General features: G+C 44.6%; 1 protein-coding gene across 4 annotated transcripts; it reads left to right on the top strand.

Annotated features, from left to right (window-relative positions):
* The first annotated feature begins 457 nt into the window (after positions 1–457).
* MTFR1L (mitochondrial fission regulator 1 like) lies at positions 458–17,908 on the top strand. Of its 4 annotated transcripts, none has more exons than XM_046002624.1 (7): positions 458–558; positions 3,782–3,926; positions 4,371–4,475; positions 7,294–7,403; positions 7,595–7,806; positions 9,099–9,384; positions 16,893–17,908. In XM_046002624.1, the coding sequence occupies exons 2-7, from the start codon at positions 3,903–3,905 to the stop codon at positions 16,996–16,998; spliced, it is 843 nt and encodes a 280-aa protein (XP_045858580.1). In that variant the 5' UTR covers positions 458–558; positions 3,782–3,902; the 3' UTR covers positions 16,999–17,908. The 4 variants fall into 4 exon arrangements, with proteins under 4 accessions (XP_045858580.1, XP_045858559.1, XP_045858576.1 ...); XM_046002603.1 differs by having other exon boundaries at positions 464–558; positions 9,063–9,384; XM_046002620.1 differs by lacking the exon at positions 458–558 and adding an exon at positions 946–1,044 and having other exon boundaries at positions 9,063–9,384.
* Positions 17,909–18,410: the final 502 nt, after the last annotated feature.

Genomic DNA, 18,410 nt, shown 5'->3' with positions numbered 1-18,410 from the left:
TCAAGAGGGCAACAGCAGAGCGTTAAAGCAAGTGCGAAGTTCTGAGCAAGAGGTCCTGTGTGGACTGCCCGACGCTGTCCCCGCTGTGAAGCCAGCCTGTCCGCCGGCAGCTGGGATTGCAGGCTTTGAGACCCAAGAACTGCAGCCGGGGAGCCAGGCACAGCTGTATGCTGAGGGCAGAGGAGAGCACGTGACCCAGGCCTGGATGCCGTGGAGACCGGGACTAGGACTAGGACCAGGACCAGGACCGAGGGGGTCTAAGCGGGAAGAGGGAGTGGGTGAGTGAGCCTGGAAGGAATGTGGGTCTCTGTCCCAGTGCCTCTGGCGTCTTGCCCATCGATCTACTATCTCACTCAATCTACCGCGTGTGTGTGTGTATGTGTGTGTGTGTGTGTGAGAGAGAGAGAGAGAGGGAGAGCGAGCGAGCAAGCTACGAAGAGCTAAAGGGCAGTAGTCAGAGGAGAAAGAGGCTTCTTGTTGGACAGAAGATTGTCGAGGCTCTTGGCTGGGAAGCTGGGAGTGTGAAAAGCGGACAAGCGAGATGAGGCGAGGCAAGAGGTAGGTCCAGAGGGCCTGGAACGCCAGGGGAAGGATTCTCAAGTGTGCCTAAGCGTAGGGACAGCAGACGCCACACAACTTGGGGTCCGGGCAGAGATGTAGTCAGGCCTCCGCCGCTAGAGGTCGGATCAGGACTACCCTAGGAGAAGAGCAAGGAGGCGGAGACCAGTGGCGGAAGCGGAGACCAGTGGCGGAAGCGGCCAATTAGGCCGCGGGGATCTCCAAGCGCCGTCAACTTTTCCCAAGGCCTGGGCCAGCGCGGGCGTGGTCTTGGGGGTGGGCGTGTCCCCTTCCTCGGGATCCCCGCGTGAGGCCGCCCTCAGCCCCGCCCCGCCCCGCCCCCGCCGAAGCCGCGGTCCGCCTTCCGAGGGCGCGCGGGGACTCGTCGTTCGCTGCGCAGGCGCGATGGATCGCTTCCGGGGGCGGGTCAGCGGAAGTGAGGGCGGATGAGGCTGGGCGGCCCGCTGGGGTAGGAGGGGCCGTGAGGTGAGTGAGTCCCGGAGCCGGAGTCTGAGGTGAGACTAGGACCGAGTGCCGCTCCGGAGGCGGGTGCGCGGTCTCCCAGCCCGACTGTCGACGCGGCCTAGTGCCAGGCGCTGTGTGGAGCCCGCGGCTCCTCTTCCCTCGTCAGTTCTCGCGGGAGCCCGTGTTGTCCGCCTCGCTCGGCTGAGGGTGGGAGGACTCTGCCCGGGGGGTAGTTGCTCGCCCGAGTCACCCAGCTTCGGTGGCTGTGCTACAGCAGAAGCTTATCGTTTCGGCTGCGCTCCTCGACCAGCCAGGCCACTTCGACCTCGTCGCTTCTTCGGGACCCGGACCCGGGCTCGTGGGTCCGAGGGCCACCAGGGCCGGCGGCGAGAACTTGGCCGACCTTGGCCCTTTGGGATCGGACCGTTACGGGGGAGGGGAGGCGGGTCCCGGGCAAGGTCCCTGCAGCGGCGCCCCCCGTGCAGCCGCTTGGGGCTCACGCGGGCTGTCCCTCGCCAAGTTCTACCGAGTGCGGCGACCTCGGTGGGGCGCTCGGTGCCGGGGTGATGAGAGCAAACCCTGCCCCGGGGGAGCCCCGAGTTTTCTGCGGGAGAGCGTGTGTGAACAGGCCATGACAGCGGCCTGGAAAAGGGTCGTGGGAACGTAGGGGTGCTGAGACACAACCTGCGTTGCCATCGAACTGGAGGAAGTCTTCTAGTGGATGACACTTGGGGCGGGAGGGAGGTGAAGGCTAAGCCAGAGTTCTCCTTCGTTCGTGAGCAAACGTTGAAGTGCTCACTGGGGACTAGGCAGGCACTGTGCTGTGCCTGGGGAAGCGCCTGCCCTGCGACAGACAGCTGATTACGCGGGCTCTAATTACTACTGTGAGAGAACTGGGAAGGAAACGTGGGGTGCTGGGGGAGGGCAGGTGATGCTTGAGCTCTGAGGCATGAGGAAGAATGAGCTTGGTGAAGAAGGTGCTGGTGTTTCAGGCAGATTGGATCTGTGGAGAGGAGCCGAGAGGTGGCCAGCATGACTGAAGGGCAAGGGGAACGTGGGAGGTGTGGCTGTCAAGTGTATAGGGGCCCAGTTGTAGGCCTTGGAGTTTGGTTTAGTTAGGTTGGGCCTGATTGTGGAGGACCCTGCAGGCCATCCCATCTGGATGTTACCCTGTTGGCTATAGTGGGGTGGGGTGGGGTGGGGATAGGGTTAAACATAGGAACTCTGTGTCCTAGAAAGATCCCTCTGGCTGTTGCCTTAGGCCTGAGTCTTTGGAGGTAAGTTTGGAGAGGAAGTGATTGTAGTGTCTAGAGTGAGAAACACAGGGAAGCACTGTTGTGTGAAACTCGTGGCAGGCCGTGATATTCAGCACGGAGCCTGGCACACACACGAACTTTGATAAAAGGCTTGAACTGCACGGAGCTGAGCCCATGCAGAAGGCAGCAGAATCTGGATCAGACTTGAAGTGCTTTCTACTGGCGTGGCCACTGAGTAACCTTAAGACAGTTCCTCTCTCCAGCTTCCTTTCCGCATTTGTATGGCATTTGTATCCTAATGTGAGTAACAACTCCTCTCCCACAGGTGAAAGAGAAATCCTGCAAGGGAGATTTCAGCCCATCCCCTGTTCAGAGCCTGTCCTTCGTTCCCCAGTGACTTCTTCCCTGAGCGTTCCCAGCCCTCATGACTTGACCCCCGGTATACCTGTGCTACTCTTTATGCCTCTCTCGCCGTCCTGTCCTGGACCTGTGCTTTTGTTGCTGTTTTTCATCCCTTCCTACCCCCTCTGAACTCACCATGAGGCCTTGGGGCCAGGGGCCTGAATTCACCTGGCCACCTGCTCAGTGTACCTTTCTTAAGAGTGATATTCAGCCTTTGCTAGACTTGTGTATTCAAGTCCTATATCTCTTCATATTGTGTGTTCCTTGAGAGCATGGATGTGTCTTACTCCTTCCGTAGCCCCTGCAGTACCCAGCACAGGGCCTGCCACAGAGCAGGTATTGTTATGTTTGATGAAGAAGGGAGTGAATTCATTGATTGCATCTGCTCACCATGTCAGAGCAGCTGTGAAGAATACAATCAGGAGTGATGCCATCGTCTGTGTTGTGTTTTAACAGTTCATTAAGCACTTTAAAATCTTACCCTATTTCACTGATTGATCTTTAAGGTAATCTAGGATGGCTGCTCTTGTCCTCTTTTTACATATGGAAAAACCAACATTCAGAAAAGTTATGGGACTTTCGTAAGGCTGCAAGACCAGTAGATGGCTAAACAGGATGAAAATTGTTGGCTCTCTTCCCTGTAGCCCAGTAGATGGAGATTGACAAGAGCTGGTGGTTTATTCTCCTCTTGTCTACTTCACCTCTCCCCCTTGCCAAGACTCAGCAGTGCTAGGCTCGGTGGCACATGCTGGGACTTTTACACCCTGTCTTCAAGAATGAATGCTGGGTTTGAGCGGTACCTAGTTTGGCTTTTAAACTACCAAGAAAGTTCTGTTTACATCTCTGTAAGTAATGCCTCAGGAAACCCAAGGGATCCGGAAGATCCCAGAGTTGGCCAAGCTCATGCCACAGGTCTGGGACAGAACCTTCAAGGGTCTGGATTTAGAGCCATTGTTGGAGGAGGGCAGCCTCTTGGGTTGTTTTTCTCCCCTGTGAAACATCAGAGAAACCTTGGTGTTGGTCGTGGCTCTGCAAGGACCTGGTTTTCGTGGGGCTTGTGTGGTGGCCATTGAGTCTCCACTGTGGGGGTTGTTTCACAGGAAGGGAAATCTGGTGTTCCTTAAAGATGGCCTGATATGAAGAAATCACGCCTCCAGCCTCCCCAAGCCCCCAGAGCTGCCCTGTGGCTGCCTTGTCCTTCAAGTGCAGGAGCTGGTTGAAATGTCCGGGATGGAAGCCAATGTGGTAAGGGGCATTCCCAGGGCAGGGCTGTGGTAGGGAAGGGTTGAGCACTGGGCCTGCTGAAATTCTGTAGGAAATTCTGAGACTCTCCAGTTAATTCTACCTTTCCCCTGGAGGCGACTCTTCTACATAACCCCACCGCCTGCTCCCAACAGGCAAAACTGAGTGTGGTCTTGGGGGCAGTTAAGGAGTCAATGTGTTTCTGCCTTTCTGGGTGGAGGGAAGAGAGGGAAACCTCTATGATCCCTACACTCAACTAATTCCTCTCACCTTCCCTGGATCCTTTTACCATGCCTTGACTTGAACCTGCCCTCACTTATACTGAGACTTGACTCATACACAGTGCCCTGTCCCTGGGATTGGAGACTTCAGTCTCCCTTCTAAAGGGGAGGGGGTAGAATGGAACAGTAGTTGGACCTGTCTCTGAGACTCGTCTCTCTCCTTTAGACCATCCCAATCTGGCAAAACAAGCCACATGGGGCTGCTCGCAGTGTAGTGAGAAGAATTGGGACCAACCTGCCCCTGAAGCCATGTCCCCGGGCATCCTTCGAGGTAAGTGTACTGAAAGGGCAGGGTAAGTAGAGGCTCAGAGGCTATGGGAGGATGGTGCTGCTCTGTGCCCCACACTGCTTGGTGTTGCTAAGGCAGGTGGCTTTCTTGATCACTTTTTCATTTTGTCAGGAAATACTTATTAAGTGCATATAATGGATACTGGTCACTGTGCCTTCCTGAGTGCACACAAAACTCTGACCACATCAGACTTCCAGTCTGTTCATAAATAAAAACCTTGCATCTTTGGTGCCACTAAGTGACTAAGATTTCATTAGGCTCCTGCAGTCTCGTTCATCAGCGTCAGCCAAAGGCCCTTGCCAAGCCACATTCCCAGAGTAGCCATGTCTCTGCCCTGAGGTGTTTGCTTGCAACCCTGGCAGGTCTCTACGTGGGACACTGAGTGCTGTGTGACTGAGTCAAACTCTGCTTTTACCAGCCCCAAGACTTGACTGCTTAGCCACCTATTTTTGTGTATCCCTGAGGCCATTACTCCCCATCCTTTTCTTTCTGGCTCAGTCTGGCCACTCCTTTACCAGAGCACTTAAGGCTTATCTCTGTGTCTAGGGCCATTAGCACCCACTCACAGCACATTCTTGCTGGCGCATGTCTGAGCGCTCCCCCCACTTCTGCAGTGGAAAGCTAAGTAGCAGTTATTAGTCCCAGCTACCTCCCTCTAAGAACTAGTCATTAAGAACCAGCTGCAGGCTAGATGCTTAAGATGTGTTTGGGGAACTGGGACGCAAGAGAAGTACCAGCTTTCTGCCTACACAGAGGAAACAGAAATATATGCCTGAAAAAACATGGGCCCAGTGGAAACAAATGAAGGAGGCTGAGTGTCTGTATCAGATGCTGAGCTGTGAAATCGTAGAAACTCATCCTGGAGTCAGAAATGGTGTCAGGGCTGGTATTAGAATCAGGAATGGAGTTGGAAGTATGTGGTATGGGGTGGCTGTACTGTGACCCAGATTGCCAGTTACCCAGAATTGCCTAAAGGGCATGGGCAGGATGTGGTCCTAGCTGCCTCAAGCATCAGAAACAAAGGGAAGCACAGCTAGGAAGTGTGAGGGACTCGATGGATGTTGCCCCCACACTTGGCCGTCACCTCTTCAGTCCTCTGCCCAAATGCTGCTGGGCAGGGATGGTAAGGGCAGGAGTATGCGTGAATAGTATTAGTAATGCTACCTAACGCTTACTGAGCACATACTGTGTGCCAGGCACTGTACTAAATACCTTATATGTGTTGACTCATTTAATTTTCAATAGGGGAGCAGCATTCTGGGAAGGAAAACAAATGGAGGCTTCCCCTAAATGGCCCATTTTAGCAGTTAACTTCTGGGTCAGTGGAAGTCCTTTCCTGTGTAACCCTGGAGCATCACGTTGCTCCTGTGAGACCCAGGTTCCCTGTCTAAAAGCTAGAGCTGTCAACTCCTGATCCACCTACCGTCTATAGCAGAAACATCTGAATTTAACTCATGTGTAGGTGAGTTTTTGAGAAATTGTCCCTGGATTTCTGTTGTAATTACCTTAATTATTTAAGGCAATCTTGCAGATTAATTTTTTTAAATTTACCCATATAGAAATACTAAAATTATGAAAAGTGAAAAATAGGAAATCATATATAATCATGTACTCATCACACAAAATAGTAATTTTTTAAAGATTTTATTTATTTGAGAGAAAGAGCATGAGAGGGGAGAAGTCAGAGGCAGTGACTGAGCAGGGAGCCCAGTGCGGGACTTGATCCTTGGACTTCAGGATCATGACCTGAACTGAAGGCAGTTGCTTAACCAACTGAGCCACCCAGGTGCCTGTTAATATTTTGGTATAGTTACTTTCCATCTTTTTCTAAATGTATGTGGGTGTTTTTTGTTTTTGTTTTTTTACTTTGTTACAATCATAGCATGATTGAATCCTCCTGATCTTTCATTTAACATAAAGTCACTCAGCCTTGTCTGTTCCCTGGTTGTTTTGTTATCTGGGTTGAGAGGCTACTTTAAGGAATCCTCTTATTCTTTTGATATAATTAATCATCTTTTTATTTAAATCCAAATAATAAAATGATGAAGTTTACTTAAAACAGCGTTGCTATAACAGTGTAGATCCCAATTAGCTACGGAGGTGTTGTAAAGAGCTAGCCCAAGAAACTTTGTGTTGATGTCCTGTACCTGTATTTTCATAGCTGGAGAAAACAAGGTGCTCTTAGTGGCCATCTCTGTTGAAAGGTAACTCTCACCAGTCCCACTGAAGACACCTTTGCTCCAACTAGGGGTCAGCAAATGTTTTAAGAGGCCAAATAGTAAATATTTTAGTGTGGGGGCCATAACTGCTGTTAAAACTACTCACTTCTGCAGCTTAAAAAATATCACAGACGATATAGAAATGAATGGGTGTAACTTTCCAATAAAACTTTATATGTAAAAATAGGTCCCATGGAGGCCTGCTCTAGGCCACCATGTTTTGCTTGGAAGATATAACAGCCTCATAACTGATATTTCACTCTCATGCAGGTTCCACACAGCAGCCAGAGTAATCTTTCAAAATCTGATTGTTACTTAAAATCTTCCAGTGGCTTATTATTGGTCTTAGAATCAAAGTTTTTAATTCGCTTTCCTGCCTCTTGCAAACCACCCTCTACCCTGTCTGTCTAGGTGTGCTGAACTACTTGTAATCTCTTCTGTCCTTTTTCCAACCAGGAACTGTCTTCTCCCCTCTCTAGGAAGCCTTCCTGATACTTAGGTGCCCCTCCCATGTGTTTCGCAGTCTTTGATAGTCTCTTGATGTCAACAAATGTTTTTTGATGACTTTTGCTTGCCTGTAGACCCTGCCCAACATCTCTGATCTGTGTCTGAGGGATGTACCCCCAGTCCCTACTCTGGCTGACATCGCCTGGATTGCTGCGGATGAAGAGGAGACATATGCCCGGGTCAGGTAGCTGAGGCAGTAGCTGGTCTGCTGGGAAACAGGGAGCTCCTTCCCACATGAGGTGGCAGCCAATAGGGGGAGTGCTTATGGAGGGCCGAGGGCAGTAGGAACAAAAGCTGTGGGCTGAGTGGGAGCAGAAGTTTTAGAAGGGACGCAGTGGCCGGCTGTCTCTGACATACTTGTTTTCCCTGATCCAGAAGTGACACACGGCCCCTGAGGCATACCTGGAAACCCAGCCCTTTGATTGTCATGCAGCGCAATGCCTCAGTGCCCAACCTGCGTGGGTCCGAGGAGAGGCTTCTGGCCTTGAAGAAGCCAGCCCTGCCAGCCCTAACCCGCACCACAGAGCTGCAGGATGAGCTGAGCCACCTGCGCAGCCAGATTGCTAAGATAGTGGCAGCTGATGCAGGTAGGAGCCCCAGAGTTAGCGCCAGAATTTAGCAGGCTGTTCCTTTCCCCCTGGCTTTTGGTATAGGAGAAGGGTAGGAAAATGGTGGTCCATAGTCCAGGGAGACAGGCCCAAGGCTCTGTGGTTGTCCCGAGGCCTGGCTGGCCTATAGTACTCCTTGGATTGTTTCCATCAGCCATTTTGGGCTGACTGGTTTGATTAGGAACAAAATCTTCACTTAACCTATGACAACACCCCACCCCACCCCCGGCCCCTGCAGATTCACTCCCTTGGCTACAAAAACCAATACCCTCTATCAAGTGTCTTTAAGATTACATCTTCCATGTGAGTCTTAGGCAGCTTCCCTTTTCAATGAGAAATAAGGACACCCCCCCCCATTAAGAGAGAGATCCCCTTTAAGCTGTCTTCTATCTACATATATTCCCTTTCCTTGTTCTACCAGAGATTACCTCTCCGTCCCTCCACCTGTCTGTCTGCAGTTCAGGCAGAACCACCACTAGAAATAGATGGGAGTCTGCCTTGACCCAGTACATGAAACACAAACATTGGCTCTTTCCCAAGCTGCCCATCCTGTTCCTTCTATACATTCTCACTTTTTTGCTTCTTGTCAACTTAAAGTTATAGCCCCCAAATCTTACCTCTTGGTAGAACACATGAAAATCATGGTGTTCTTTGCAGTTCTCATATATTTAATTCACTCATATGGCAGTTTAATAGAGGCATTGTACTTGACTTTTCCATTTATGTATTGGCTACATTTTTGTCATCCTGAAAAATGAAACTAAGAATTTTTTGTTTTGGAAATTCTTACAAGATTTGAAAACCTAGGAGGACTGTCACTATTCTATTTTTTTCTGTTTCTTCTAGTCACAGATAGGAGCACAGTTAGAAGCACTAGCCCAGTTAGAGAAAAGGACACATTCTGACCTTGGTTCTGTCACTGTTGCTTTGGTAGAAATAGGGCTGTCCACAGGCTCCTGCAGAATGAAGCTTTTAGAAGACTAAGCCTTTATGTGGTGGGTTTTTCCACACTCCCAAAACACCGGACATGCTCAGTACTTTCCCATTTTTAGATCCTGAGAGGGGAGAGTAATGGAGGAATCCCCCACTGGCTTACAGATAGCATCCTGGGCTCTCCCAGAATGTCATGTCAAGCCCAGGAAATGAATGTCTGATAGGCACTGCTTGTGGGGAGAAGGTATTACTGCTGTATTCTAGTCCCAATGTCCATCCATGCCTATTGTTTTCTCTTTCAGCTTCGGCTTCATTAACGCCAGATTTCTTATCTCCAGGAAGTTCAAATGTCTCTTCTCCCTTACCTTGTTTTGGATCCTCATTCCACTCTACAACTTCCTTTGTCATTAGTGACATCACCGAGGAGACCGAGGTAGAGGTCCCTGAGCTTCCATCAGTCCCCCTGCTTTGTTCTGCCAGCCCTGAATGTTGCAAACCAGAACACAAAGCTACCTGCAGCTCGTCTGAAGAGGATGACTGTGTCTCTCTGTCCAAGGCCAGCAGCTTTGCAGATATGATGGGGATCCTGAAGGACTTTCACCGGATGAAACAGAGCCAAGATCTGTAAGTATGTGATAAGGAGGTCTGGTAGTGTGTTTACTGTTTAAGTCACCTGTGGCCAGTGATCTAATAGAATTTACAAAGTCCTCAGTAGTAGCTATGTACTACTTCATTCAGAAAGCTTGCCTGCTTAATCACACCTGGGGCTCCAATTTGAGAAAAGAACATTTTACATTTGGTTGGTGTGATCTAAGCCAATCATTAGTTGAAATTTTACAAGAAGCCTTGTCTAATTTAACTTTTGTCCTGGGGCAAAGTCGGGGGGGGTGCTTTACCACTTCAGTTCTTAAACTGCTAGAGACAAGTATCCCCATGTGCCACCCTTCAAAATGGGGTTATATAATAATTATTTTAGCATCTCAAAATGATACTTTTTTTGATGGAAGGAGAATTTAATAAACTTGGGGTTTCTGCTTTAAAATACAGTGGTCCCTTATGCAAACCAACTTTCCAAATCCAGACATATTAGAGACTCTAAACCTGGCTGCCCAGCAGAATTGCTAAGATTTGTTACAAATACACCTTAAACTTACTAAAGCAGAACCCACCAAGGAGTGGGCCTTACGTCTGGAGATCTTTTTTCCTTTGTTAATGGAGAGCTGGGTTGATGACTAAAAGTGAGAAAATAGCACCCTCAGCAGAGATTCAGAAATGTGACAGATTGATCTTATCAATCACTAGAATTTAAAGCACCTATTTTCCAGATATCTAGGACATTTTTTTTTGATGTATTTATTAGGTGACTCAAACCTACCCCAATCTGGAGTTGGTTTTGTTCCCATGATTCCCTTGTGATGTGAACGTTTTACTATGAATTCTAGATCTCTCATAAAAACCTCTGGGAAAAAAATCTTAATAACAGATAAGTAATCTGCCTGATAAAGATAATTCAAAGTAAAGGTCATAAAGATGCTCACCAAACCAGGGACAATGGATGAACAAAGAACTTCAACAAAGAGATGGAAAATACACTGAAGTACTAAATAGAAGTCACAGAGCTGATGAACACAATAACCGAACTACAAAATTCATGTATTTGCTCTGAACCCCTCTAGTGAAATAGAAGAAAGGATAAGTGAACTCAAACACAAAGCAGTGGAACTCCCCCAATCAGAGCAGCAAGTAGAAAAAAGAATGGAAAAGACAAAAAAAAAAAAAAGTAAAGATAGCTTAAGGAACTTATAGGACAACATCAAATGGACTAATGTTCTCATTATAGGGCTCCCAAAAGAAGAGAAAGGTACAGACATCTTATTTGAAAGTAGAATGGCTGAGAGGCACCTGGGTGGCTTAGTCAGTTAAGTGTCTGCCTTTGGCTCAGGTCATGATCCCAGGGTCCTGGGATTGAGCCTGCTGCTTCTCCCTCTGCCCCTCCCCCAACTTGTGCCTGCACTTTCTCTCACTCTTAAATAAATAAAATCTTTTCTAAAGAAAACAGAATGGTTGAAAATGTCCCTAATGTGGGGAAGCAAACAGACATCCAGATCCAGGAGGCCCAGAGAGTTGCAAATAAGACTAACCCAAAGAGACCCTAAAAGCAGCGAGTGAAAAATAACATATGTAAAAGGGAACCCCCATAAGACTGTCAGCATGTTCTACAACAGATACTTTGCAGGCCAGAAGGGAGTAACATAATATATTCAAGATGCTGAAAGAAGAAAACTTCTTATCTAGCAAAGTTACTCGGAACTAAAGTTTTCCAGACAAGGAAAATTCCAAAGGAATTTATCACCACTAAATCAGCTTTAACAGAAATGTTAAAATGACCTCTTTTTAAGCTGAAAAGAGCACTAGTCAGTAACAGGAACACATAACAAATAGTAAATCTCACTGGGAAGACAAATAATAAAAATAGTGGATTCATCACTTATTCTTAAGGTTAAAAAGACAAAAGTAGTAAAAATAACTGATTACAATGATTAAGGGATACACAGGTTAAAAAGATATAAGATATGACATCAAAAACATGGGGGTAAAAATGATGAGCTTTAGAATGTGATCAATCTTAAATTGGCAACTATTTCATCTTAAAATAGATTAACAGATACAAGTTGTTATACTTAAAAGCTAATCTTAACCACAAAACAAAACCCTATAATAAATACACAAAGGATAAGAAGGAATATAAATGCACCACTAGAGAATGTCATTAAACCGCAAAGGAAGAGAGCAAGAGAAGAAAGGAACAGAGAAATAGCCAGAAACTACAGAAATAGCCAGAAAACAATTAATGAAATGGCAATAAGATACTTACAGTAATTCTACTTTAATGTAAATGGACTAAATACTCTGATCAAAAGACAAGAGTGACTAAATGAATTAAAAAACAAAACCTATATGCTGCCTACAAGAGACTCTTAGATGTAAAAACGAAGTGAAGGGATAGAAAAAGATACTCCGAAAAAATAGGAACAAAAAGAAAGCTGGGGTGGCTATACTTATATCAGAAAAAGTCAACTTGAAAACAAAGACTGTAACAAGACAGAGCATTATATAATGCTAAAAGGGCCAATCCAACAAGAGATGTTAAGATTTGTAAACACTTACGAATATATAAAGCAAATATTAACAGACATGAAGGGAGAAACAACCATACAATAATAGCAGGGGGCTTTAGTACCCCACTAATATCAATGAATAGATCATCCAGACAGAAAATAACACTGGCCTTAAATGACATGTTAGACTGGGCAGAGTTAACAAATATATATAAAACATTCCTTCCAAAACAGAATATACATTCTCAAGTGCACATGGAACATTTTCTACGATAGATCATATGGTAGGCCACAAAACAAGTCCACATAAATTTAAGAAGACTGAAATATCAAGCATCTTTTCTACCTACAGTGATATGAAACTAGAAATCAGTTACACAAAACTGGAAAATTCACAAATATGTGGAGATTAAACAACATCTCCTGAACAACTAGGTGAGGGGTGGGGTCAAATCAGAAACCAAAAGAAAAAAATACCTTGACACAAACAAAATGGAAATATACCAAAATTTAGGAGATACAGCAAAAGCAATTCTAAGAGGGAAGTTCACAGCAGTGAATGCCTACCTCAAGACACAAAATTCGCAAATAACACAACTTTATACCTTAAGGAACCAGGAAAAAAAAGCAAATGAATCCCTAAGTTAGTAGAAGGAAGGCAGTAACATGGATTAGAGAAGAAATAAATGAAATAGAAACTAAAAATAGAAAAGATGAAAGTAATAGATGGGTCTTTAAAAAGGTAAACAAAATTGACAAACCTCTAGTTAGAATCACTAAAAAAATGGGGGGGACCCAAAATCAGAAATGACATACTACAGTACCACAGATATCAAAGGATAAGAGACTACTGTGAAAAATTATACACCAACAAATGGACAACTTAAAAGAAATGGATAAATTCCTAGAAACATACAATCTACCAAGTCTGAATCATAAAGAAATAGAAAACCTGAACAGACTAATTACTTTTAGTAGGGAGATTAAATCAGTAATCAAAAACCTCCCAATGAACAAAAATCTAGGACCATATAGATGGCTTCATTGGGTGAATTCTACCAAACATTCAAAGAATACCAGTACTTCCCAAACTCTTCCAAAAGAAGACCAATATTTCTCAAACTCTTCCGAAAAAAGAAGATGAGGGAACTCTTTCAAACTCATTTTACAAGGCCAGCATTACCCTCACACCAAAACCATACAATGACACTAGCAGAAAATAAAATTCTAGGCCAATATCCCTGATGAACATATATGCAAAAATCCTCAACAAAATATTAGCAAACTGAATTCAACAATACCTTAACAGGATCATATACCATGATCAAGTGGGGTCTTTTCAAGGAATGCAAGGATAGTCCAACATCTGCAAATCGATATGACATACCACATTAATAAAGGATAAAAGCCATATATTCATCAGTAGATGCAGAAAACATTCAAGAAAATAAAACATCCATTTGTGATAAAAACTTTCACACCTGGGTGGTTCCATTGTTAAGCATCTGCCTTCGGCTTGGGTCATGGTCGCAGGGTCCTGGGATCGAGCCCACATCGGGCTCCCTGCTTAGCGGGAAAACTGCTTCTCCCTTTCCAACTCCCCTTGCCTGTGTTCCCTTTCATACTATCTCTCTGTCGAATAAATAAAATCTTAAAAAAAAAAAAAAGAAAAACTTTCAACAAAGCAGGTATAGAAAGAACATACCTCAACATAATTTAAAAGGCCAGATATGACAAGCCCACAGCTAACATAACACTCAGCAGTAAAAGTGGAAAGCTTTTCCTCTAGGATGAAGAATAAGAAAAAGATGCCCATTTACCACTTCAGTCAACATAATGGAAGTCCTAGCCTGAGCAATTAGGCAAAAGAAAAAAAAAAAAAAGGCAAAAAAACCCACAAAGCATCCAAACTGGAAAGAAGTAAAACTCACTATTTGTGGGTGACATATTATACCCTAATAGCCTAAATACCCTAATAGCCTAAAAACTCAAGAAAATTGTTAGAAGAAACAAATTCAGTAATGTTGCAGGATACAAAATCAGTAAGTTAAAATCTGTTGTGTTTCTATACACTAATGACAGACTATCAGAGAAATTAGCAACCCAAATTAAAATTGCATCAAAAGAACAAAATACCTAGAATAAAAATTAATCAAGGAGGTGAAAGAGCTGTATACTGAAAACTATAAGATACCAAGGAAAGAAGGAAACACAAATGGGGAGCCAGGGTGGCTCAAGTCGTTGAGCATCTGCCTTCAGCTTAGGTTGTGATCCCAGGATCTTGGGATCAAGCCCCTCATTGGGCTCCCTGCTTTGTCTCCCACTCCCCTGCTTGTTTTCCCTCTCTCGCTGTGTCTCTCTCTGTCAAATAAATATTTTTTTTTTAAAAGGAAACAAATATTTCGTGCTCATGGATTGTAAGATTATTGTTAGAATATCCATACTACCCAAAGCAATCTACAGATTCAATGCAATTGTTATCACAAGTCCAATGGCTTTTTTTTTTTTTTTTTAAGATTTATTTGACAGACAGAGATCACAAGCAGGCAGAGAGAGGAGGAAGCAGGCTCCCCACTGAGCAGAAAGCCCAGTGCGGGGCTCGATCCCAGGACCCTGAGATCATGACCTGAGCCGAAGGCAGAGGCTTTAACCCACTGAACCACCCAGGCGCCCCTCCAATGGCATTCTTTACAGAACTAGAAGTATCCTAAAATTTGTATGGAACCCCAAAGACCCCAAATAGCCAAAGCAGTCTTGAGAAAGAACAACACTGAAGGCATCACGCTCCCTGATTTCAAACTCTATTACAAAACTGTAGTAATTAAAATGATATGTAATTGGCCTAAAAACAAATCAGTGGAGAACAGACGCCAGAAATAAACCCACACATATATGGTCAATTTACAACACAGGACCCAGGAACATAGAGTAGGGAAAAGACAGTCTCTTCCACAATAGAGTGGGGAAACAGGACAGCCACATACAAATGAATGAAACTCAACCGCTATTTCACACCATATGCAAAAATTAATTCAAAATATACTAAAGACTTGAATATTAGGACCTGAAACCATAAAACTCCTAGGAGAAAACACAGGCAGTAAGCTCCTTGACACAGGTCATGGCAATGATATATTTTCAACCAGACACTAAAAAGCAACAAAAGCAAAAATAAGTGGGACTATATCAAAGTAAAAAGCTTCTGCACAGCAAAGGAAACCAACAAAATGAAAAGGCGACCTATTGCATGGGAGAAAATATTTGTAAATCATATATCTAATAAGGGTTAATATCCAAAATATATAAAGAACTCATACAACTCAATAGCAAGAAAGAAAAAGACAAGACCCAAAACACAGTCTGATTAAAAAATGGGCAGAGGGGTCTTAACAGACATTTTTTCAGAGAAGACATATAATGTTAATGGGCACATGAAAAGATGCTCAGCATCCCTAATCGTCAGAGAAATGCAAATCAAAACCACAAATTTTGCCTCATACCCGTTAGACTTATATCAAAAAGATAAGTATTGGCAAGGATGTGGAGAAAAGGGAACCCTTGTTGACTACAAGATACAAGATAAATTGGTACACACATTATGGAAAACAGTATGCAGAAAATTAAATAGAACTACCACATGGGGGTGCTTGGGTGGTTCAGTCAGTTAAGTGTCTGACTCTTGATTTCAGCTCAGGGTCTTGAAATTGGGCATGAAGGCTGCTTAAGATTCTCTTTCTCTTTCTCACTACTGCCCCATCAAAACCTACCATATGATCCAGCAATTCCACTTCTGGGTATTATCCAAAACAAAAGCACTTGAGAAGATGTATGCACCCCTGTATTCACCGCAGCATTATTTACAATAGCTGGCATATGAAAAACTAAGTGTCCACCAGTGGATGAATGGATAAAGAAACTGTGGTATATATACAGATTGGAGTATTATTCAGCCTTTAAAAAAGATTTAAATCTTGCCATTTGCCTCTCTCCCCTTCTCTAAAAAATATGGTGGGGGGGGGGGGGTGCCTGGGTGGCTCAGTGGGTTAAGCATATGACTCTTGATTTCAGCTCAGGTCATGATCTCAGGGTTGTGAGCCCTGTGTTGGGCTCTGCGCTGGGTATGGGCCTGCCTAAGATGTTCTCTTTCCCTTTCCCTCTGCCCTTTCCCCCATCTCTTAAAAAAAAAAAAAAATAAGAATCTTACCATCTGCAGCAATATAATGCCTCAAGGGCATTATGCGAAGCAAAACAAGCCAGACAGAAAACTATATGATCACTTATATGGGAATCTAAATTAAAAACAAAAAAACAACCAAGCTTGTAGATACAAAGAACAGATTGGTGCTTGCTAGAGGCTCAGGGTGGGGATGGAAGAAATAGGTGAAGGGTGTCAAAGGTAAAAAAGAAATTGAAAACTTTTTTTTTAATTAAAGAATTATACCTATAGGTGACAATAATGTATTATACACTTAGAAGTTTGTTAAGAGGGTAGAAATCATGTTAAGTGTTCTCTCCAATTAAAAACATCTGAGTTCCCCTGATGAGCAGGCAGGGTTATAGGAAAGCCTCAGCACACCTTTTTCCCCATAACTAATAAAGGTCAGAATAGCCAAGTCCGTAGTCACTTCCCCTGCTAACCTGGGGAAATGCTACTAAGAAAAGATAGCACCAGAAGGTGGGTGGAGAAGCTTTAGCCACCATAGGCCAACTCTAACCGGTTGACAGTCCTTTACTTTTGCCCACATCTTATAGCCATTTCAGGAAATAGTAAAGCATTCTAGTTAAGAAACCAGTTAGCTTGGTTTTGGACTCTAGATTTGCTATTGCTACTTACTGGCTGAGTGCCTAGTGACTTTGGGCAGACTCTAGAACCCTTCTGTTTCAGTTTCCTCATCTGAAAAGACTTCTTTGTAAGATTGTTGTGAGGACTAAATGAGATAATGTATTCAAAGACACAAAACACTGCCTAAGAGCAAGTATTTAATAAACATAAGCTGTTATTTTTGTCTCCAGGAACCGAAGTTTATTGAAGGAGGAAGACCCTGCTGTCCTTATCTCTGAGGTCTTAAGGAGGAAGTTTGCTCTGAAGGAAGAAGATACTAGTAGAAAAGGAAACTGACAGAACTCAGCTCTGCAAATTCAGTCTCATGCTCCTGGAATTCCTTCAATAGCTGCCTTCCTCACCACAGACCTTTATGCCTCTCAGTTAGAAAACTTTTGCAACAGTCTTGCCGAAAGCTGGAGCTTGGACTGAAAGAGAAGAGTTGGATCATGCTTCCTTTGCTTTAAACCTTAGCAGAAGCTAAGGGCTGTTTTGCACCAAGACACTTGTTACAGGTAAATGTATAGTTCGGAATGTCTCAGTCTAAAGGGTGAGACAGAAGTTTGGTTTTTCCTTGCCCGTGTGTGAAAATAAGTCCTAAATGAATGGCTTACTTCACTGCATTAGACCCCATACCTGGTCTCACCAGAAACTTTGTGCCCAGCTGTCACTCTCAGCAGCTTCCTTGCAGCAGAGCAGGGCTGAGGGGTGAGGGGTAAGGGGCTATAAATGTTTCTATGTCTGACAGGACAGGGAAAATCTTATGCTGCTCCATCATAAACTGACACCAGTGCCCAGCAATCACCTTCTCCCTCTTTCCTGTCCCTAGATGTAGAGGTCGGACCTCTGGACCAGCTGACACTTGGGCTACTGCTGGGAGGCCTGGGTTGTTTTTTTCTTAAATATATTTTGTAATACTGTACAACCAAATCTATCCTCCCAGGCCCCCGGGACCTCATGGGTTCCACTGATTGAAAACACTTTTCTCTTCCATGGACTTTAGTTTAAGCCCAATAAGAAAGAGAAATGGGAAGGAGAAACAGCACCATCCTTCTTCCAGGCCCTTGACTGCTCCTTTGCACTGGGCCAAGGTTTGTACCTACCACACCATGCATGACTCAGATGCCCTCAGGTCCCTTTCTCTATGGTATGTATCCTGTGTGTTTGGGTTGAAGCACTACCTGATATTAAATGAAGGATATGGAGAGATGCTGCATGTGCTCTTTGTCTCTGCGTTGTAACCACCTGGTATCCCTCATGAGTATAGGATTCCTACTAATTTTAAGGGTATGTGAACTTTCGTGAACAGGTTCCTGGCTTTCCCTCTTTCTTTATAAAGTCCTGCCTATATAAGAGAAAACTTCCATAGGGAGCCTCTTGTCCCTTTCTGTAGGGGTTTACCCTAAACTCTTAAAGTAGTTCCATCTTAGAACGTGCACACTTGCCCCGTAGAGGGTGTTTAAGCCTCCTAAGGTAGCTAGTACACCTGCGACATGAGAAACCTGGTAGATAACATCTTGGCTAGAACATGGGTGTTGAGATGGGACCCATGAAAATGATAGAACATATAACTATTAAAAGTTGCTTTTTCAGAAATAAAATGGTAATGTTTTAGTTACCATTAGAGTCAAGTTTGTAAACAGCCATTTATTTGGATTCATAATTTTACAAAGGGAATTCTCTTATACCTTGTTGCAGAATGATATCAT

This window comes from Meles meles, chromosome 1 (genome assembly GCF_922984935.1).
Source record: "Meles meles chromosome 1, mMelMel3.1 paternal haplotype, whole genome shotgun sequence".
NCBI lineage: Eukaryota > Metazoa > Chordata > Mammalia > Carnivora > Mustelidae > Meles > Meles meles.
The sequence above is the reverse complement of the archived record's forward strand: the minus strand, read 5'-3'. Positions and strand labels throughout refer to the sequence as shown.